Source organism: Rana temporaria, chromosome 6 (genome assembly GCF_905171775.1).
Source record: "Rana temporaria chromosome 6, aRanTem1.1, whole genome shotgun sequence".
Lineage (NCBI taxonomy): Eukaryota > Metazoa > Chordata > Amphibia > Anura > Ranidae > Rana > Rana temporaria.
The window spans coordinates 12,643,032-12,666,630 of NC_053494.1; the positions used below are offsets into that span (position 1 = coordinate 12,643,032).

A 23,599-nucleotide genomic window follows, 5' to 3' on the forward strand; every position below is an offset into this window, starting at 1 on the left:
ATCTTGTGGAGGACCTTCCCAGAAGAGTGGAGAATAGACATGTGCACAGCAAAAATTTTCGTTTATTTCTGTTTCGTTTCTGTTCGTTTATCGTGATTCGTAACGAGTCGTAATTTCGTAAGACGTTAGTTATCGTATTCGTACTCTTTAGTATTTTCGTAACACTCTTTTTTCCTTTTCCGTTTTTTTCTGTTAGTTTATTTTTCGTTGAATCGAGATTCGTATTTTCGTTATATTTTGTATTCTGCCGCTTTGGTATTTTTAAAATGATTTTATTCGTTCCTTCGTTTTTACGTTAGTTTAATTTTCGTTGTTTTGCTATTCGTATTTACAATATATTTTCCATCATGCCGCATTCGTATTTTCGTAAGAAATATATTTTCGTTGCTTTATGATCATTCGTATTTTCGTGTCTAATTTCCTTTGATTGTAAAAACGTACTTTTGTAGATTTTATTGCATTCGTAATTCTGTTAGAATACATTTTACGTTTATTCGACACACTACTCGTCGTCATTTTGTAATTTGTACTTTACTGTGATTGACTTGACTGTCTTAGTTAGCACACACACCCTGTCTAGAATGAAGTCTGACGTAGAAGAAAAATAAAATATGTCAGATATTACAAATACAAATCTAGAAAGTAGATGCACTGCAGTCTAACACAGAAAAAGACACAAGGAGCCAGGAGGTAATGAGAAAGAAGCTCATTGGGGGAAGGAACAAACCTCTTCAGAGGAAAGGGACAGCGCTCAGTGGCTATTGGTCAATGTCCAGAAATATTTCAGTACTAACGAAAGCTAATTTACATTATTTCGTATTTTCGTTGTTTTCATTTCCGTTTTCCGAAGATTCGTAATTTATTTTTCGTTAGTTTTGATTTTCGTTTTTTAGTCTTTGTTCGGCATTTCGGTTGTTTTCTTTTCGGTCTTCGAATATTAGTAAGTTTGCATTTTCGTTCATTTTGTTTTTCGTAATTATTATTTTTTTGGGGTTCGGTATTTTCGTCGTTTCTATGTTTTCGTTTCTTTCATCTTTCGTATCTTCGTTGTTTTTCATATTCGTTGTTTTGAAAATATCGTTATTCGTTATTAATTGCGCTAAACCATTCGTTCATTCGTATGTTAACGAATCAACTAAAATAACGAAAATTGACGGAAAACGTATTCGTAACTTAAAAAATTGCACATGCCTAGTGGAGAATGTTCTTGCCACAAACTGAGGCCAAATTCATATTAATGGCCATGGTTTTGAATGGGATGTCCAACAAGCTCCTATAGATGTGATGGTCAGGTGTCTGCAAACGTTTGACCATATAATGTAAAACATGAAGGTGCACATCACATTCACATTTCTCTGGCCACTTACTGCCATTTGCGTCTGTAGATCACAGAGGAATATTTTCTGCCCTGATGGTAGGGGTTGGTGACCACCATTTTAAAATATCTATTGCCTTTTCATCGATTGCATTTCTTTTTTTAGTATAATTGCTGTATTGTTAAAGCGATATTAATACTTGGGTTTTGTTTTTTGTTTTTTTTTCTACTTGCAGATAAATGTAAACCACATTGTCATTTGGGGCTTGTTGTTCTAATAAGCTTACTGGTCTCATCACTTGTGTTCATTGGTTACATTTTATTCATCAGAAAGAGGAAACGTGAGTGGATGACAATACAACTCTTTCTATATATGTGTGTATTAGGCCTCGTACTCACGACCAAACATGTCTGCTGAAACTGGTCCGCGGACCAGTTTCAGCGGACATGTTCGTTCGTGTGTAGGCAGTAACGTACAGAATTCCAGCAAACAATCGTCGGCCAGACCGTTTTCCAACGAACAACTGTTTCCTGGTCTTGCTTTAAAACAGTCTGCTGGAATCGTGTCCGTCAGACATGTTCGGTCGTCTGTACACAAAAGCAGCGTACAAAAACCCCGCGCATGCTCAGTCCAAATGAGGAGACGGGAGCGCTCGTTCAGGTAAAACTCGCGTTTCTTTGGGATATGGCACATTCGTCATTAGAAACCTTTTATTCTAGCAAGAGAACAATGTCTTAAAAAGGCGCACTAAACCACATTTTAAAGCCTCGTTTTATTAATTCTTCTCTTGCTAGAATAACCCCGTTCTCTTGCTGATGCAATTTCAATAGAGTTGTCCCATACTGAAATGTCACATTTCTTGCTTGTGATGTAATCCTTTAATAATGTTTTCTATGCCAGACGTGTGTTTTGGTTGGTGGTCCTCCATAATTTAGAGTATTCATTTTTGTAAAGGAATGTGCATTTTTTTAATTTCTTTTTTTGTTTCTAGTTATGTCACCATTTAAACTATATTTTTTTTACATGTATTTTTAATTTTTTTTTTTTTTTTTTGGTGTTTCATTAGAGAATATTAAACCATGTTGGCACACCAAATGTCCCCCCCCCCCCCCCAAGGAGTGTGTCCTTTGTAAATTACCCATTGTATATTTATTAAAGGTTTGCTGCCTAATAATCCCCACAGTATATCAAACAATAGACATGTTTTCAAATGAAAGCAAAAGGCCTTTTATTCTGGCAAATGTCATCACAAAAAAATAAAAAGAACGGCAGCACTAGAATAGATAGCAAACTATATGCAAACTTGCATTTCCAACATGGTGAAGGATAAACTTCCAAGCCTCAGGAGCCAAACACAAAAATATTAAGCAGCAGCACACAAACAAAGGAACCCAAACTGTGGTAGTACAAACAAGATGTCCTTTATGTGGAAGGAAATGGAAGGCAGAAAATCAACGTTTCCTCCTCTTTCCAGCCTTCCCTCCAGGCAGCCTTCCAGCGGATCGAACACGGGGTCTTGCAGGTGGGGTTGATGTGGCAGCAGGAGGATGGTGTTCCGCAAGCCGGGCCGGGTCACATAGCCCAGTGTCTGGGGTCAGCAGGCCCCTCTGCATCCACCAAAGTACCTGGTTCATCAGGGCCTTTGCCAGTCTTCTCTGGTCCTCCTCCCCTTCATTTAAATCATGGGCCAATGAGGCACTGAAGGCCTCTGTGGGGTTGAGGGGGGCCCTCATGATGGCGCTTGCCTCCTGGATCATGCGGAGGCTTGCCTCCTCCACAGGCCTCAACTGCCTCCTTCGGCCTGATGGCCTCACCTGGGGGGGAGAAGACTGGCTGGTGGTGGTTCTCCTGGCCGGGTGGACCTGCTGCAGGCCACTGGGCCCAGCCTCCTCCTGGCTGCCACTGACCCCGGCCTCCTCCTGGCTGCCACTGACCCCGGCCTCCTCCTGGCTGCCACTGACCCCGGCCTCCTCCTGGCTGCCACTGACCCCGGCCTCCTCCTGGCTGACAGACACCTGAGGATCTGCCACCTCCTGGCTGATCTCTTCTTCCTGTGTGGAAAAAAAAGGACATTTTTTACAATTTCGCTAAATAAAACCACACTCATTTTCATGTTTTTCGTTTAGTATTTTCTGTTCATTATTACTTGAATACACTCTACTTCTGACCCCTGCAGTTGTCATCTCTGACACCTATTTGTCTGTACACCTTTTTTTTTGCTTTTTCCCAGCTTGGCTTTTTTTTTACAATATCAAATCATTAATCCACCAAGAATTATTTACGCCAGAAATATAGAGGAAACTACTATACCTCCTCATCGAAGGGTGGCAGATCTGCATCTCTGTCAGCCAGGCCCTCTTCCTCCGACTCTGCAGGGCTGTGGTCATCTGGGGAAGGTCCGCTGGAAGGTAGCATGGAGGAAAGGTTGGAAGAAAGACTCGACATCGTTTTCCTGCCTTCCATTTCGTCCCGCAAAAAAGCCATCTGTTTATAATACCACAGTTTGGGTTCCTTTGCTTGTCTTGCTGCTGCTCCCGATTTTTTGCTTTTATTAGCTTTGTATGCTCTCCTGTATGTGCTTCTGAGGTTGGCAAGTTTATCCTTCACCATGTTGGCAGTGCATCCTGTCACCCATGTTTGCATATAGTTTGCTAGCTCTTCTAGTGCTGCCGCTCGTACATCTTTATTACAATATAATGCGTGTTTTGAATTCCACAGGATGGGCGTGTCCTGATATTTTTGGAGTAAGGCCTCTATAGCTTCCTTGGTTTGTAGTTGGTCCATTTTACTTTTTGAAATATGATATTTTTTTTGGAGTCTAGATTCAAAAAACATAAACCAAAGAAAAATAAATATTCAAAAGGATCAGCGTTGACCTTGATATAATATGTGTCTTTAAATTTATTACCTATATCTAATTACAAACACAGTCTCTCTTGTTTAAACAATGATTGGCAACTCGGCCGCATTGGTTGTACCAAACATTGATTTGCTAGATGCAGAGCCATTGTTAACATTGCAGTAAATATTTTTAATATTGAAAAATAAACAATGCTTACAAATGACAGTATTCATCTAGGCACTCTTTCATGTGTAAATCTCATGCCCCTGACAATGGATGACATAAAAGACACTTCCTAATGACCTCTGTACAACCAACACTTGAACAATACTTTGCCTGATCTGAATACACCATTCAAAAACTTGTCAATGAGGTACAGCATTGTTCACATCTCTATTTTGTGAGGTGTCCAAAAGCATTTGGATACCAAAATAACATTGTGGTACCCCATAGACAGAATAGCTTAAAAAGGGTGCAACCAACAGCCCAAACCCCCATCCCATGTGTCTACATTTTCAAGGCCTCTGCTGATCACATTTTTAATTTCCTTACCTTCCTGTCTCTCGCTCCTCGTTTCTCACGCTCGCCTAATTACCGCGTAAGATGCGTAATCACGGCGTGCACCTTTTAAACACTCCGCGTATTTATTAAACCCCGCCCTCGTCACCTTTGCGAGGCCCCTAATCAATTAGTTTAGGAAATATGGCGTTAACTGTGTATGTTCTGGATGCGCTCAAAGATTCTCCGCGTAACCGACGTAAACACGTTGTTTGCATTCTCTACACTCCGCGTATGTATTAAACGCCGCCCTCTTCTCCGCCCATGGCGTAAGAATTCATCTTTTCCACGCCCATAATCTCTGTGGGAAAGGAAAGATGGCGATGTCACACGAGCGGGCACGATGCTCTCATGCCACAAGTGAAGGGACAGAGGCAGGGACGTCCCGATCAAGGCCAAGAAGATACAAAGCCACTAATATGCGGTTCCAGGAAATGGTGGAGTTAGTTTACATCATGCGAAAGAAGGACTATGATGGTGAATTAGGGCCATACAAGACCCCTAACCGCCGAAAGGCACATATTATGGACAAGGTGGCGAGGAGAATGCAGAGGATGTTTGGGATCACCAGGTCCAAGGAACAGCTGAGGAAACGATGGTCAGACTTAAAATTGAGGGAGCCACATCAGATGAAGAAAATACTTAAAATTCTGCGTAAAAGTAAGTAAATATATATTGGGGTTGGGGGGGGGGGTGGGTGATTGTCTGCAATAATGTGTTGCCATGTATATTTCACCATCTGCCTCCTTGGCCTGCTTGTAATTTTAAAGACATGTTGTCATTTATTTTTTAGGACATAAATACCTACATATTTACAAATAGTGTTCTTAGTAAACCACGTAACATCACATAGTTTCTCAGAAAGGCTCGGTTATTCCAGGAACAACACACCTGGACATGGCTCACTGGCCAAAAACTTTGTTTGTAAACATTGTGTAAAAGCTAGTTCTAGAAAATAAAATTATGAGAATGGGAAAGGCAAACAGGATTCATTCTAAAAACAGTGTTAATAAAGCAGATGTTTTCACATCTGCAATGCAGAGCACCTGTGTCTCCCCAAACCAAAAAAGGGTTTTGGTAGGGTCTCCCAGAAATACTGTTTAGGGGGGACATCCATGTGTGTCACTTTGCTAAAAAGGGGCAGGATCAGAGCTTGCCATATAGAAGTAATTGCAAAATGTAGGTTTGGTGAAAGATAAAAGTAACTAAATGAAAGCATCTTCTAAGCAATGTGTGCGATTTATGCTCTCCAATATCTGTGTGCTGATGAGTCTACATTTTTTTTTGTTTATTTCAGGGGAAAGAAGTCGCCAGCATTTGGAGGAGGCAGAGAGGGCCAGACAAGGCCAAAATCTTCCATCTCAACATGTGGAGGAGGAGGAGGATGTGGAAGGAGAAGAGGATGTGGAAGGAGAAGAGGATGTGGAAGGAGAAGAGGATGTGGAAGGAGAAGAGGATGTGGAAGGAGAAGAGGATGTGGAAGGAGAGGAGGAAGGAAGAGAGGAGGAAGAAGTAATTTTGGACTTAGAATTTATAGCAGATGAAGGGCAAGTGGCGGAAGAACAATTTGGCGAATTGAAAGAAGGTGGATTGATGGATGAAGGAGGAGTCCAAGATGATGGTGAAGTGGTGGAAGAAGGAGGAGTGATAGAAGATGATGGGAAGGTGGTGGAAGAAGGAGGAGTGATAGAAGATGTCGAAGAGGTGGAAAGGAGAAGCCCATCAGGTCAGTGTCACCCTAGCTTGATTAAAAAAAACATATGTAGATAGGCCTCATCGAAAAATAATGTTGTAAATGCCAATTTTTTATTTTTTTTTAGGGGAGGAGGATGGTGTGCCAATATTTTCACGTGCAAGTGCTGCTATAATTATTCAACAGGTAATGGAGTGCAGCACTGAAATGCACAATATGCGTGAAAGGATGGTTGTCATGGAAGAGAATTTAACAAATGTCCTTTTGGAATGCTGCACGGAAATGGACAATATGCGGCAAAGAATGATGGTCATCGAATCTAATTTTAAAAATATTATTGACATGATGGGCCGTGTCAAAGACTGAAACACCGCCCATCCCCTGCCCCCACAAACATTTTTACTGTTTTAATAATGAATACGCCAAAATTTGAAGATACACACACAGTGTGCCAACATGTGCTATCTGCCATCACAGAATATCTAGTGTCTGTGCTTTGTGGGTCCAACCCCCTCCTCCATCCTCAAGTAGTTGAGAGGAAGGGTTTGCTCCCACAGAACACAGACATTGATCACCCATGATGTCAGATAGCACATGTGGCCATTTGTCTGTTGAACCAATGACATTTGGCGAGTTTGCACTGAATGTGTGTATCTTCAAATTTTGGCGTGTTCCAGTGTGAAAGCACACCATGACTGACTGCTGTTGTGAGTTTTTATATTTTTTTAATTGTATTTTGTTACTTTTTGACCATGTTGAACATTTTTGGATACTATAAAGTTTAGACCATAAAGAATAAACAACGCCAAAAAATTAAAAAGATATATATATAGAATTATAAATCTCTCTAATCACTGAATTTAGTGAAGTCGAGATTTGACTCCAAAATCTCAAAAACAAATTTTCTTATTGAAAAACACACCAAAAAAAAAAAAAAAATGTTAAAAATATATTGGTTTTTGTGCATAAAAAATATGCCGAAAAAATAAAAAAAAAAGGCGGTAAACACCCCACCAAAAATATTCTATATATATATATATATATATGTAAACAATAAATCTAACTATATTTGATAAACAAAAATGTGAACTTGTTGAAAAATGTATAATCTGCATAATATTTTTGGTTGAATTACCTGAAAACAAAAAAAAAATATAAAAAATTTTTTTGTAGACTCCTAAGTACAAAAGCAGGGAGTAATGAAAAAAATATAAAATAATTTTTGGGGTCATGAACAAGCAAAAATTAAAAAACTTGACCTCAAAATTTACAAATGGAGTTGCTTCTTATTTCTAGACTCAATACCCTGTTTGTAGATGAGTGAATACTGTGCAAAATGTGGTTATTTACTAAAAGTGGAGAAATCAATTATGCATTAAAATTGAAGAAGTTAGTTAGAGAACCAGGAAGACAGATAAAAAGAGAAAAAGCATTAATGACAAACAACTGTATAAAGTCCAATGGTCTAATTATTTTTTATTTGAGAGAATATTCCTTTCTTTGGGGGCCGAATTAGAAAGAAATATGATCTGGCATAGCAATGGCCCCCCGACCCATGAAGTACTCAACATATTTGTCGCGTACCTCACGAGCTGATTGGGGGGCCAAGCCAGCGCGACCAGTGTCCAGCCCGGGAAGGGGATCTGAGGGTAGTCTTGCCTCAGAACCGATGTCGGGTAGGTACGTCTGGGAGTGCCTGCGTAAAAAGTTGTGCAAAATGCAGCAGGCAAATACAACGGTGTCCAATTTATATTCCGCCAGATGTATCGATGTCCTGAACAGGCGGAACCGGTTGGTGAGTATCCCAAAGGCATTCTCGACTACCCTCCGAGCCCTGGCCAACCGAAAATTAAACACACTCCTCTCTGAGGTGAGGGTCCTCTGGGGAAAAGGCCGCATGAGGTGAGGACCAAGCCCGAAAGCCTCGTCCGCTAGGAACACAAACGGAAGTCCTTCCACATTATCTTCATCTGGTGGCAATGCCAGACCACCAGCTTGGAGACGATCATAGAAATCAGTCCGTGCGAACACTCCCCCATCAGACATCCGGCCATTCTTCCCCACGTCCACATATAGAAACTCATACTGTGCCGACACCACCGCCATCAACACAATACTATGATAACCCTTGTAATTATAATAGTAGGACCCCGAGCGGGGTGGGGGCACAATGCGGACGTGTTTCCCATCTATTGCTCCACCGCAGTTTGGAAAATCCCACCGCTGGGCAAATTGGGAAGCCACAGACTGCCATTCCTGTGGTGTGGAGGGTAGCTGTGGGGACAAACAAAATTAGAGATTTAGTACTTTGTAACAAATACATCCTACAAGCATCCTTGTGACAGTTCACAGTATTAAAATTGCATTAGAAAAATGTGCATGGAGAATTTGGAAAATGAAATATATAGGGCCACTTCATTAAGAGACTCCACAGCCCTCTGATGGGGACAATAAAAGTTTGAAGGGGGGGGGGGGGAAAAACCCCAAAAAGTCCTGTTTGAAAAAATGGCAAGGTGGGTTTGTCCCTAGGATAGCATGCTGGACAGGTTAATATTGGGTAAGGGACAAATATGCAGGTAGGCCAAGAATAAAACATGTAAAGCTGATATCAACATGCATAGGGAGAAAAGCTAACGTTAGTTAAACACACAGCATATCTGGGAAAATAAAACTAAAGTTAGTTGGCCACATTATTAGAGCCAGGAAACTTACCTTAATATACTCCTCATGCATAACTTTGATGATGGCAGCACACGTGTCCGGTATGATGACCCCAAGCGCCTGCGGAGAGATGCCTGTCGAGAACTTGAGGTCCTGCAGGCTCCTCCCAGTCGCCAGGTACCGCAACGTGGCAATAAGCCTCTGCTCGGCCGTGATGGCTTGGCGCATCACAGTGTCCTGCCTCGTGATATAGGGGGACAGAAGATCCAGCAGACGGTTGAATACGGGGTCCGTCATGCGGAGAAAATTCCTAAAGTCATTAGGATTATTCTCCTGGAGTTCCCTAAGCAGAGGCATATGTGAGAACTGGTCACGCTGGCGCAACCAATTCTTGGTCCAGAAACGCCTCCGCCCCCTGTTTCTGGCCAAAGTACTGGACAAATGAACATATCCAGCAGCCATCCCATAAACAGCACCAACTCGCGAAAATTGACGCTGCTGCTCCATCATGGCTTCAAACCGGCCGGCTGGTCAGTCAAGAACACACTGAAACAGAAAGCACTCGCAAATCCAGCACTACCTGCGACAAACGCGTGACAAACAGATACGAGCGCACAGGATGCAACTGCTAAAGCAGAAACAACCTGCTTGCCTATAGCCGAATGACAACTACGTTACCGCAAGCACACGCACTGAACCCGTGAATACACGCTGTCAAAGCCTGGAGACCGAGAAGCGCGAATCAGCTCTAACCAAACCTTCACTAACACGAGCAAACACGTAACTAGCAAAAGAGGAACAGAGGGCGGCGCCATTAACTTTGGTCTTCCCCTTTATAGTGACGTCGTACGTAGTTTACGTGCACGCGTTCCGGTACGACGGGAATTTGGTCCGCTGGTGTGTACACGCCAGCGGAACAAAACACAAATCAGCCTTGTACGCCGGAAACTGTCGGGCAGACAGTTTCCAGCGCACAGATCCGGTCGTGAGTACAAGGCCTCAGACTTTGTATTATAGTTGATGGCTTACTGTAAAAGTCAGTGGCCCAGATTCAAGAAGCACTTGCACCCGTGCAACCATAGGTTGCGCGGCGCAAGTGCTTACTTGCTCCGGTGTAACGAGTGCTCCTGATTCAGGAACATCGCTACGCGGACTGCAGCCTAGGATATGACAGACATAAGCCTCCTTATGCCTTCACATCTCAGGCTGCATTCTTGCGTTGGCCGCTAGGGGGCGCGGCCATTGTGATCGGCGTATAGTATGCAAATTGCATACTACCACCGATTCACAAAAGTTGCGCGGGCCCTGCGCACGCAAGGTACGGAGTTTCCGTACGGCGACTTTAGCGCAAGGTTGCTCCTGCTGTAGCAGGGGCAACCAATGCTAAAGTATAGCCGCCCTTCCCGCTCGTGAAATTTAAATTTCACGTCGTTTACGTAAGTGATTCGTGAATGGCGCTGGACGCCATTCACGTTCACTTAGAAGCAAATGACGTCCTTGCGACGTCATTTGCCGCAATGCACGTCGGGAAAGTTTCCCGACGGAGCATGCGCTGTTCGCTCGGCGCGGGAGCGCGCCTCATTTAAATGATTCCCGCCCCCGGCGGGATCATTTACATTAGGCAGCCTTACGCCCGGCTATTTAGCATATCGCCCGCGCAATTTACGGAGCTACTGCTCCGTGAATCGCGGGCATTTCAAAATATTTGCGTGGGCGCAGAGCAAACATCGTTGCCCTTTGCCCACGCAAATATTGCACGGATCTACCTGAATCTGGGCCAGTATATATACATACTGGCCCAGATTCAGGTAGAACTGCGCTATATTTGCGCGGGCACAGGGCAACGATTTTGCCCTGCGCCCCACGCAAATATTTTGCGCTGCCCTCGATTCACGGAGCAGTAGCTCCGTGAACTGCGAGGGCGCGCCGGCAAATTTGCCCGGCGTAAGCGCGCGCAAGTTAAATGATCCCGCCAGGGGCGGGAATCATTTAAATTAGGCGCGCTCCCGCGCCGAGCGTACAGCGCATGCTCCGTCGGGAAACTTTCCCGACGTGCATTTGCGGCAAATGACGTCGCAAGGACGTCATTTGCTTCAAAGTGAACGTGAATGGCGTCCAGCGCCATTCACGAAGCACTTACGCAAACTACGTGAAATTCAAATTTCACGTCGCGGGAGCGGCGGCTATACTTTAGCATTGGCTGCCCCTACTATTAGAAGGGGCAGCATTGCGCTAAAGTTGCCGTACGGAAACTCCGTACCTGGCTTGCGCGGGGCCCGCGCAAGTTTGTGAATCAGTTGGTAGTATGCAATTTGCATACTACACGCTGATCACAATGGGAGCGCCCCCTAGCGGCAAGCACAAGAATGCAGCCTAAAATCTGCGAGGCATAAGTGCCTTATGCCGCGCAGATTTTAGGCTGCAGTCGTGTAACGAGGTTCCTGAATCAGGAGCACTCGTTACACCGGAGCAAGTAAGCAATTGCGCCGTGTAACTCATGGTTACACGGGCGCAATTGCTTCTTGAATCTGGGCCACTGTATATGCCTTGCTCTCCATAGCTCTTACTTGTATGAAATAATGCAGAAAAATTCCCTATCACCAGTTATTCAGTCTAAATTGTTTCGACTGTAGCACCCTCCTAGATTAGGTGCTAGGAGTAGATCGATTTCGTTTGTTTATTGTAGCCAGTTAGGCTGTATTCTTGTTTTAGGCAAATTTAGCTGTAAGCTCACCATAGAGCAAGGGTATCAAACTCAATTTCATTGTGGGCCGCATCAGCATTATGATTGCCCTCAAAAGGGCCGGTTGTATCTGTAAGATTAGATGTCCAGCGCATCCCCTCCCCCTTACATTAGATGTCAAGAGCCACCCCACCATCATCCTGTTCCTGGGCACTCCTGGCTCCTCCTCCTTGCTGAGTGCCCCATAGCAAGCCACTTGCTATGGGGGACACTCTTGCATGCTTGCTCTCGAGCACAAAGAGAGTGTGGCTTAGGACCAACCCTCACTCCGTCCTCACTGGCTGTGATGGACAGCAGTGGGAGCCAACAAGGAGGGAAAGAGCTGGATGAGCCGCTGCTCTCGTGCACATCACTGGATCGAGATCAAGCTCAGGTAAGTATTAGGGGGGCTGAGGGGGGAGGTTTTTTTACCCTCATGCATAGAATGGCAAAGAATAGAATTTTAACAAGAAAGAAACAAGAAAAAATAATAGATTTTTAAACCTCCAACCTTTAGAACTGCTTTAATGTCATATTACTGGAGGGTCACCTCTCCACACAAGGCAGCCTGTAAAAAAAGAGACCATATGCTAACCTCTCCCTCAGCCAATATGGAAAAGCCACCACTTTGCTGCTCCAAGGCCCACTGCAAGAAGTCAACACTTCGAGTCCTGGAAAGTCATTTGGTCCGCACATAAAACAACCAGTATAAATACATTGGGCCATATTCTTAGATATCTCCGGCGGCGTAACGTATGTCCTTTACATTACTCCGCCGCAAGTTTAACTGGCAAGTGCCTGATTCCCAAACCACTTACCTGTAAACTTGCGGCGGCGTAGCGTAAAGTCCACCCGCGCAAGCACTCCTAATTCAAATGATCCTGGTAGGGGGTGTGGATCATTTAAATTAGGCGCGCTCCCGCGCCGATCGTAATGCGCATGCTCCGTCGGGTAAATTACCCGACGTGCATTGCGCTAAATGACGTCTCACGGACGTCATTTGTTTTGACGGCAACGTAAATGGCGTCCATCGCCATTCACGGACGACTTACGCACACGACGTTAAATTTTCAAATTTCGACGCGGGAATGACGGCCATACTTAACATTGAGTACGCCACCTAGGGGGCATCTTTATCTTTACGCCGCGTATCGCGTATGGAAACGGCGTAAAATCACTACGATGGGCAAGCGTACGGGGTTAAGTGTGACCTCATATGTGTTTCTAACTGTAGGGGGGTGGGGCTGTACGTGTGACGTCATTGATCGCCTTTCCCTATATCAGGGAACAGACGATCAATGACAGCGCCACAACAAAGAACAGGGAAGGTGGGTTTACACACATCTCTCCCCGTTCTTCAGCTCCGGGGACCAATCGAGGGACTCCGGGGGCGATCGGGTCCCACGGCCGTGCGACCCACGGCTGGGCATTTGACAATCACGTACAGGTATGTGATTGTGCCCAGCTGTGCCATTCTGCCGACGTATAACAATCGCAATAATCGTTTATCGGTTGGTTTGCGCAAAATATATAGCGTTTACAAAATAGGGGATAGTTTTATTGCATTTTATTTTTTTTACTACTAATGGCGGCGATCAGCGATTTTTTTCGTGACTGCAACATTATGGCGGACACTTCGGAGAATTTTGACACATTTTTGGGACCATTGTCATTTTCACAGCAAAAAATGCATTTAAATTGCATTCTTTATTGTGAAAATGACAGTTGCAGTTTGGGAGTTAACCACAGGGGGCGCTGTATGAGTTAGGGTTCACCTAGTGTGTGTTTACTACTGTAGGGGGGTGTGGCTGTAGGACTGACATCATCGATCGAGTCTTCCCTATAAAAGGGATCACTCGATCGATGCGCCGCCATAGTGAAGCACGGGGAAGCCGTGTTTACACACGGCTCTCCCCGTTCTTCAGCTCCGGGGAGCGATCGCGACGGAGCGGCTATAAACGAATAGCCACGCTGTCGTCCCGGATCGCTCCCCGAGGCTTACCGACCACCGCATGTAGCGGGGGGGGGGGGGGTCCCGATCGGACCCCCCACCCACGTCTAGCAGAGCACGTACAGGTAAATTTGGAGAAATTTCTTGAAGCTAGAAGGCGGAGGCCAGGAGGGTTGATCTGCAAACTTAGAGGAGCTTGGCCAATCACCAGGCAGAGGGCCTGGCAGGGAGGCTAAGCCAGCTCTTAAGTATGGATGAGTCATGCCAGCAGGAGAGTGGGGTGGAAGATGAAGTGTTGAGGAGACTGTTGGAGGCCTTAGAGGAGAGCTCATGGTCTGGGAGGGGCTCTGCCTCAGGCTGAAGCTCAGGCTGGCTTGGGAGTGTACATAGGGAGGAAGTTGTCCCTGTTTTGTTGCAACCAAGATGGGCATCCTAGAATTCCTATTCCCCATATAAAGTTATCATCCCTAATAAAACAACAAAAACCAAGATCAAAGTTCTCAAGTTCCTTGTGTCTGGAGAAAGTGTGAAAAATGTTTGTTGCGTGGCTGTGCAGGAGTGAGGAACTCAGTCATCTGCAACCCCTGCGGGGGTACGGCTACACAACCCAAAGAAAAAAATCTAAATAAAGAATGAAAAAAAAAAAATAATACAATGTTCGTATTAAGAAACGGCCTTTAACCGCATTACTCGCAATCCGAGGTTGCACTGTATCTAGTGTTTTTTGCATCTTCATATTGCATATTTGCATCTGCTCCTCTCCATAACATAGTGGGGAGGTGTTTAGTAGTCCATAGAGGTGAGATCACTGTACAAGTGACGTAGAAACAGAGAGCACAGGAAGTTACAAGCTCGCTAGATTTCTGACGTATAACGGTGTTAGGCGGTCCTTAAGTGGTTAAGAAGGACCCCTAGGACAAGCTTCGGGGGTAGTGCTACGTTTGTGGATATAAAATAGCATTAAACAGTGACAGCCTTTGTAGTTCACTTATCTTTACATAACCCCTTGTGAGCATTATCAAATTATTGGCACTAGTATCTTGTATTTCTCAATAGATTAGTAGAAGTGATAAGAGTTGGGTCTCTTTGTAAGGTCCTAATTAGGTAGCCTATTGCTCTGTGAACTCTTGCACTGGCTGCTCCAATAGGCAAAGGCACTAGTATTCTTGTAATGATATTTTCTTTTCTCTTTAATAGACTCAAAGCATTTTCAGATGAGTCACATCCACGAGGAACTTGTGCGGGGAAATGAGGAGAAGGTCAATTTATATTGTATGGCATCCAAGTGTCCAGAGAAAGTGGATGTGACCTGGATGATTACAGTACAAGAACAAAAGCTGATTATAATACCAGAGAGTCCGGCCAATAAAGATGAAGAAGCCGGACCATTAATAAGCCATGAATACACTGTAAAAACTGACCAGACAGAGGATAGTGGGCTACATAATACTATAACTGTACTGAGCTTCAACCCAACCATATCCAGTCACAAGAACACTGAGGTCAAATGTAAACTCCAATGTGGTGGGAGATGTGAGGAAAGAACGCTGAACTTCAGTTTCTCATATAGTAAGGAAACCTTATCTGTATGTCTTTTGCATTGTTTCTGTTTCAGAGTTTAATATAAAGGAAAACTATAATGGTGTAATATGTAATTATTTGTAAAAGAAATATATATTAATATATATATATATATATATATATATATATATATATATATATATATATATATATAGTATATATACTGTATATACATACAGTCACAGGGTATATACACTGCCTTAAAAAAGTATTCATACCACTTGAAATTTTCCACATTTGCCATCCTGAATCTTTGTACTTTTACAAAGGATTGGACGAACCCCGTCCTTCTTTGGGACTACAAACAGATTGGAGTAGAATCCCTGAAACCTTTCCAGCAGTGGCACTGGTACTATTTCTCTGCATCTCAGCATATCGCTTCTCGGCCTTTTGGCTAAGATCAAGTGTAGTATCTGTTCTTATCAGTTGCCAATAGGTGGTGCTAAGCTGACTGTCCCCGGTACCCTGTGGCAGGGGGAAAGGGATGGCAGTCGGCGGACGCTAAGCCTGTTGGTGTGGAGGTGGAAGCCTTCTGATGTGGACAGAGAGGCATGAGGTCGAAGCCAAGAGGCCGGGTCCCTGGCCGTTGGCCTGGATTTGGTGGTATCTGCCCCAGTCAGTTGTTCTGGAGGGAATCCTTGCTTCTCCTTTAACCGGGATGGAGCGGGTAGTACTTCCAGAATGTGATTAGGTGGGAGAGATATGGGTTGTGGGTAGAGTCTGCGTCAGTAGGCTCTCCCCGACCTCTTCTCCCACCTTCCTGGCTGGGAAGGGTGCTGCCGGTCCAGACCGGGGGCTAGGGACCGTTGAAAAGCCCGTGGAGATTGTGCCCCTGGAGTGGCAGTCCAGGGGTGCCATACATTGCACGAGTGTTTGAGGGGCACTCACCGTGTGGCACCTTCAGGTCACTGATCTCCACACACACCTTTTTGACACCTGCCGCTAGGGCCCGGCCTTTTGGCTAGGACCAGTGGAATTTTTGTTTCCTGGCCGGAGGGCCGGCCAATGTATAGCACATTGGTCACTTTCCTCACTCTCCCATCTTCCTTCTCCCCACTTTCTTTTTTTTCGTTTTGTCACTTTTTTGTTTGGTGCACTGCACTTTATGTGTGATGAGTAGGGTGCAGGTCCTCGGACCCGCTCTGAAAGTCTTGGGAGTTGGTGGACCCGGCCTTCTGGCTAAGTTCGCCGGCTCTCATGGGGTCTCCCTTCGGGGGAGCCTCACCGAGGAGGGTTCTGTTTCGGCAGTCCCTCTGAGGATGTTGGGTCCTTGTGGCTTCGGCTGCTTGGACCAAGATGGGTCCATATGGCTTCGGCTGTATGGACCACAGTTACTCTTTTCCCTGCCAGGAGCCTAACGCCCCGGGGGATCAGAGCTGGGTCCTCTTCGGAGGACCACTTGACGATGCACCCGTCACAGTTTTTTGTTGCACCTCTTTATGTGTGTGCACATTTTTCCTGCACCGGGTGGAGTTTTTGGGTTGTGTTTTGCACGCCACAGGCTTTTCAAAAAAAAAAAAAAAAAAAAGATTTCTGGCAGGATCACAGGTATATTCTTTGCACTTATTGAAGAGATATAACAAAACTCTATAAAAAAATGTATGTTTAATAGACCATAAAGGGAGAAAATAATTTTATTGTTGGGATTTAGGCTCCCTTCGCACCTAGGTGATTTGCCGCAATTTAGAATTGCTGAGGCGGAATTGCAGCGATTCTAAATTGTGGCAAAAAAATCGCAGGATGTGATGTATGTGATGCCAATACTTCTTAATCGTGCCGCGATAAATCGCGCTGCAATCACGGAAAATCGCGCCGCGCATCACTGTTGCTCAAAAATAAAAGCTCTGCCCGTGATTCAAATCGCCCAGCTGTGAACGAAGCCTTACATCTTGGGACTTTAGCTGCTGATATAGAATGTCTTTTATATAATTGACTAATCCCTTATTCACTTAATTTTCCAGAAAAGCCGTCAGTAAAAGGCCCTATAGATCTGTCCCTGGATGACTCGGGAAATGTTTTGTGTTCTTTGACTCTGGAGAACTTTTCTCCCAGAAATGTCCAGATGAAATGGAACTGTGGAGTTGGAATTAACCACGAACTGCCGTCTACTGAGGATATAAAGAAGAATCAAGATCACACATTTCAATGCAACAGTACCTGTAGGATCCCTAAGGACTTCTTCATTGATCCTGGTTCCAAAGTACGAGTGACCTGGACACACGGATCTCTGGATCAGCCGGGAAGTCAGGAACTGTCTTTAAAAGGTATCACTATTTACTGTTTGCTTTTTAAAGTGCAGCTGTGCCAAAACTATAGACATAAAGCCTAATGCCGCGTACACACGACCGTTTTTCGGGTTCTAAAAAATGACGTTTTTTTTTTAATGTCATTAAAAACGATCGTGTGAGCATTTTTCGGGCTCTAAAAAATGGCCAAATTTTTTTTCAAACATGCTCTATTTTTTCACGACGTTTTTAACGTTGTCGTTTTTAAGGTTGTAAAAAATGGTTGTGTGTGGGCTTTATCCACTTAAGCCCCGGACCAATATGCTGCCTAAAGACCCAAGGGGTTTTTACAGTTCGGGACTGCGTCGCTTTAACAGACAATGGCGCGGTCGTGCGACGTGGCTCCCAAACAAAATTGGCGTCCTTTTTTCCCCACAAATAGAGCTTTCTTTTGGTGGTATTTGATCACCTCTGCGGTTTTTATTTTTTGCGCTATAAACAAAAATAGAGCGTCAATTTTGAAAAAAATGCAATATTTTTTACTTTTTGCTATAATAAATATCCCCCAAAAACATATATAATTTTTTTTTCCTCAGTTTAGGCCGATACGTATTCTTCTACCTATTTTTGGTAAAAAAAATCGCAATAATCGTTTATCGGTTGGTTTGCGCAAAATTTATAGCGTTTACAATATAGGGGATAGTTTTATTGCATTTTTATTTTTTTTACTACTAATGGCGGCGATCAGCGATTTTTTTCGTGACTGCGACATTATGGCGGACACTTCGGACAATTTTGACACATTTTTGGGACCATTGTCATTTTCACAGCAAAAAATGCATTTAAATTGCATTCTTTATTGTGAAAATGACTGTTGTAGTTTGGGAGTTAAACACAGGGGGCGCTGTAACATTTAGTGTTCACTTGGTGTGTGTTTACAACTGTAGGGGGGTGTGGCTGTAGGACTGACATCATCGATCGAGTCTTCCCTATAAAAGGGATCACTCGATCGATGCGCCGTCATAGTGAAGCACGGGGAAGCCGTGTTTACACACGGCTCTCCCCGTTCTTCAGCTCCGGGGGGGATAGCGAAGGAGCGGCTATAAACGAATAGCCACGCTGTCGTCCCGGATCGCTCCCCGAGGCTTACCGACCGCTGCATGTAGCGGGGGGGGGGGTCCCGATCGGACCCCCCACCCACGTCAAGCAGAGCACGTACAGGTACGTTGATGTGCCGTTCCGTGCCATTCTGCTGACGTATATCTACATGAGGAGGTCGGCAAGTGGTTAACGACGTGAAAAATCCGCGCATGCTCAGAAGCAAGTTATGAGACGGGAGTGCTTGTTCTGGTAAAACTAGCGCTCGTAATGGAGTAAGCACATTCATCACGCTGTAACAGACTGAAAAGAGCGAATGTGAGGCGGGCAGCGGCGGCGACAGGCAGAGAGTCGCTGATTGCCGCCATTATTGTCTCGGATTTCATTTAAAAAAATCTCACCTTACCTTACTCAAACCCCTACCTCACTGCAAGTCTTACCAGTGATGTCAGGGACAGAGGATGGAACCAGGGCATGATGGCATCCAGTACTCAAATGTAGGGGTGCAACGGATCGTGCCCGATCCGCGATCCGAACGGGTCGACCTGTTCGGATCGGAACAGTATGCGATCCGCGGAACGCACCGCCGCGCGGCCTTAGGAAAGACCACGGCTTCGGCCTAGCTCCGGAGCGGTCGGCCATCTTGGTACACTCGGCGGCGGTGCGCGCTGACGTCATCACCCCTCCCTCTGCTCGTGGATTTTTTCTATTTTGCAAGAGCGCGCTACGCCGCTGACTCAGCATGTAACCTGGAGACGGACCGAGTACATCAGTACAGTGAGTTGGCTAATGGTTTAATAGCCAATCACTGTACTGATGTACTCGGTCTAGTAAAACAGTAACACTGTAATTATCATTTTTGCCACTGTAATAATAGTCATAGCCAACATTGCCCCCACACTAGTAAAACAGTAACACTGTAATTGCCATTTTTCCCACTGTAATGGTCCCAAAAGTCTCCGATGTGTCCGCCATAATGTCGCGGTCACGAAAAAAATCGCTGATCGCCGCCATTAGTAGTAAAAAAAAAAAAATATATTAATAAAAATGTAAAAAGACAAAACTTTTGTTTGTCTTGTGTTTTTTTTTTTTTTACTGATCCGAAAATGATCCGATCCGTGACTCCTGATCCGAGGATCGATCCGATCCGTGAGTTTTTTGATCCGTTGCACCCCTACTCAAATGGTAAAGAGTTTGGCAGAGACTGCTAAATGGAGGGAAGGTAGGATGGACAAGTATTGGCAAGAGTGCAATGCATTTAACTGAGTATTACTCTTCTCCTCTATACTCATTGTCTTGTGTTCTGATTACTCCTTGTTTCAGATTTTCCCTGGCGTCCAGAGATGGGTGACATCATAGTCCCACCTTTAGTACACAATGGAGAAGCCAAGCTGCGATGTGTGATCCGGGGGTATTTCCCCGACAATCTGGAGGTGAAGTGGTTACGGAGAGAAGCAGGAAAGCCGGACCTGTATGAATTGCCTTCCAGCAGTGATAGATACAAGATTCCGGTGTTGGAGGTCATACAGGAATCTGATAAGACTTACACCTGTACTGCCTCTCTCATTGTATCCGTGTTACTAAAAACCGAGCACAAATCAGAGTTCATCTGCCGGGTGACACGCCCCAGTCTGGAGACCCCTCTGGAGAGGAGGACAGGAGAGCTCACAGTGACAGGTATGACTATAGGATTTAATAGGGACATTAAAATGCATTGCTTGTGGACACTAAAAAATCCCATGTAAATGCATTTTCCCTGGCTACCTTGCTAGGGAATCACCAATTATTTACACAGCTGAGTCTGTTTATTAAAAATGCCTCAGCACTCTTACAGCAGTCGCATTGCCTATCAGATTACAAAATAGGAGATAGTTTTATTGCATTTTTATTATTTTTTTTTTTTTACTAGTAATGGCGGCGATCAGCGATTTTTTTTTTCATGACTGCGACATTATGGCAGACACATCGGACAATTTTGACACATTTTTGGGACCATTGTCATTTTCACAGCAAAAAGTGCTACTGTGAAAATGACAATTGCAGTTTGGGAGTTAACCACTAGGGGGCGCTGTAGGGGTTATGTGTGACCTCATATGTCTTTCTAACTGTAGGGGGGCGGGGCTGGACGTGTGATGTCATTGATCGTGTTCCCCTATATTAGGGAACACACGATCAATGGAGCTGCCACTGTGAAGAACGGGGAAGCTGTCTTTACACATAGCTCTCCCCGTTCTTCAGCTCCGGGGACCGATCGCGGGACTCCGGCGGCGATCAGGTCCCGCGGTCACGGAGCTTCGGACCGGGTCGCGGGCACGCACCCGCGACCCACGGCTGGGCACTTAAAGAGGACGTACAGGTACGTGCTTGAGCCCCGCAGTGCCATTCGTCCGACGTATATATATGTAGGAGGCGGTCCTTAAGTGGTTAAACCTAAAAAAAAATGGCCAAAAAGCAGGGGTAGTCTTATATGCCGGGTCAGCTGATCGGATGCCTGCTAGATGTGCGGTAATACTGTATGTATACTCAGGGCCGGCCTTTGGGGTGTGCGAGCTGTGCGGCTGCACAGGGCGCCCCTATGCGCAACAGGGGCGCCGTGCGGCCATCACAGCTCGCAGAATTTGAGCTGTGTAGGCAATGCTGTATTCTGGCCTAGGCCAACAAAAAAATTTGCCATGCGCCGCTAAAGTGTTCGGGTTTGGCTTGAAGAAAAGGTGGCAACCCTAGCCTGTGGGCGCCACAGGATTAGCTCGCACAGGGCGCCTGAACACCTAAGGCCGGCCCTGTGTATACTGCTTAGCCAATCCCGGTGAGCGATGTATTAAAATGAATACAGAGCCTGCTTGGATTGGAGTAACAACCTCTGCCAATCACAGCAGGCTACATATAGTAGCCTGCTCAGATTGGCTTTGAAAGTCAGAGAGGCGTGGGCTGATGATGTTACAGCCCCTGCAAATCCAAGCAGGTATTGTATTCATTCATAGAATACATCGCTCGCCGTGATTGGCTCCAGCTCCAGCAAGAATGAAGAAGGATATGACTCCAGAAGGAAGAAATATGAAGCGTCGGAAGGGGGGTCGTCTTATACGGTGAGTACAGGCAAAAAATCTTAAAAAACTGTAAAATTAGGGGGTCGTCTTAGGCCCCGTACACACGACCGAACATGTTTGCTGAAACTGGTCCGCGGACCAGTTTCAGCAGACATGTTCGGTCGTGTGTACGGCCGATCGGACAGGATTCCAGCGTACATTTGCCCGCCAGACCCTTTTCGAGCGGGCAAATGTTTCTAAACTTGCTTAGAAACATGCCCGCTGGAATCCTGCCCGTCGGACATGTTCGGTCGTCTGTACAGACTTACCGTACATGTCCGAGCGGCCGCCATCCCTCGCATGCGTCGAATGACTTAGACGCATGCGTGGAAGCATTGAACTGCCAGGGCCGCGCACGTCGCCGCGTCATCGTGTATCGTGTACGCGCGGATTTCTGTATGATGGTGTGTACAGCCACTAGACATGTGCACAGCAAAAATTTTCGTTTATTTCTGTTTCGTTTCTGTTCGTTTATCGTGATTCGTAACGAGTCGTAATTTCGTAAGACGTTAGTTATCATATTCGTACTCTTTAGTATTTTCGTAACACTCTTTTTTCCGTTTCCGTTTTTTTCTGTTAGTTTATTTTTCGTTGAATCGAGATTCGTATTTTCGTTATATTTTGTATTATGCCGCGTTCGTATTTTTAAAATGATTTTATTCGTTCCTTCGTTTTTACGTTAGTTTAATCTTCGTTGTTTTGTTATTCGTATTTACATTATATTTTCCATCATGCCACATTCGTATTTTCGTAAAGAAATATATTTTCGTTGCTTTATGATCATTCGTATTTTCGTGTCTAATTTCCTTTGATTGTAAAAACGTACTTTTGTCGATTTTATTGCATTCGTAATTCTGTTAGAATACATTTTACGTTTATTCGACACACTACTCGTCGTAATTTTGTAATTCGTACTTTACTGTGATTGACTTGACTGTCTTAGTTATCACACACACCCTGTCTAGAATGAAGTCTGACGTAGAAGAAAACTAAAATATGTCGGATATTACAAATACAAATCTAGAAATTAGATGCACTGCAGTCTAACACAGAAAAGGACACAATGAGCCAGGAGGTAATGAGAAAGAAGCTCATTGGGGGAAGGAACAAACCTCTTCAGAGGAAAGGGACAGCGCTCAGTGGCTATTGGTCAATGTCCAGAAATATTTCAGTACTAACGAAAGCTAATTTACATTATTTTGTATTTTCGTTGTTTTCATTTCAGTTTTCCGAAGATTCGTAATTTATTTTTCGTTAGTTTTGATTTTCGTTTTTTAGTCTTTGTTCGGCATTTCGTTTTCTTTTCGGTCTTCGAATATTAGTAAGTTTGCATTTTCGTTCATTTTGTTTTTCGTAATTATTTTTTTTTTTGGGTTCGGTATTTTCGTTGTTTCTATGTTTTCGTTTCTTTCATCTTTCGTATCATCGTTGTTTTTCGTATTCGTTATTTTGAAAATATCGTTATTCGTTATTAATTGCGCTAAACCATTCGTTCATTCGTATGTTAACGAATCAACTAAAATAACGAAAATTTACGGAAAACGTATTCGTAACTTAAAAAATTGCACATGCCTAACAGCCACCATACAGAGATCTCCGGACGGGCATGTACGCTGAAAACGGTTTCATCGTACATGTTTGCCCGTCTGTACGAGGCCTGACACACCGGCAAATACGGTACATGAGTGTATCAATAAATATGTACTTTAGTCAATCCTTTTTTCTGAATAATAGGATGTTGGCAGAGTGGGGGTCTTCCCTTTTCTATGGAATTTATATAGCGGTATACTAATTATAATAACAGTTTTTGTTACAAAAATACAGTTGTCATTTACATTTATTTTAGCAATTGTTGGCAATTAAAAA

General features: G+C 44.3%; 1 protein-coding gene and 1 pseudogene across 1 annotated transcript in view; both read left to right on the forward strand.

The window, feature by feature from the left end:
- The window catches only part of LOC120943115, a 46,543-nt gene that overhangs the window by 18,246 nt on the left and 4,698 nt on the right, over positions 1-23,599 (forward strand). The window contains exons 5-8 of the mRNA XM_040356236.1: positions 1,552-1,656; positions 14,941-15,312; positions 17,286-17,588; positions 19,971-20,324. Of these exons, the coding sequence (XP_040212170.1) occupies positions 1,552-1,656; positions 14,941-15,312; positions 17,286-17,588; positions 19,971-20,324 (1,134 nt within the window). The remainder of the gene's footprint in view (positions 1-1,551; positions 1,657-14,940; positions 15,313-17,285; positions 17,589-19,970; positions 20,325-23,599) is intronic.
- Positions 15,699-15,829, forward strand: LOC120944510 (annotated as a pseudogene).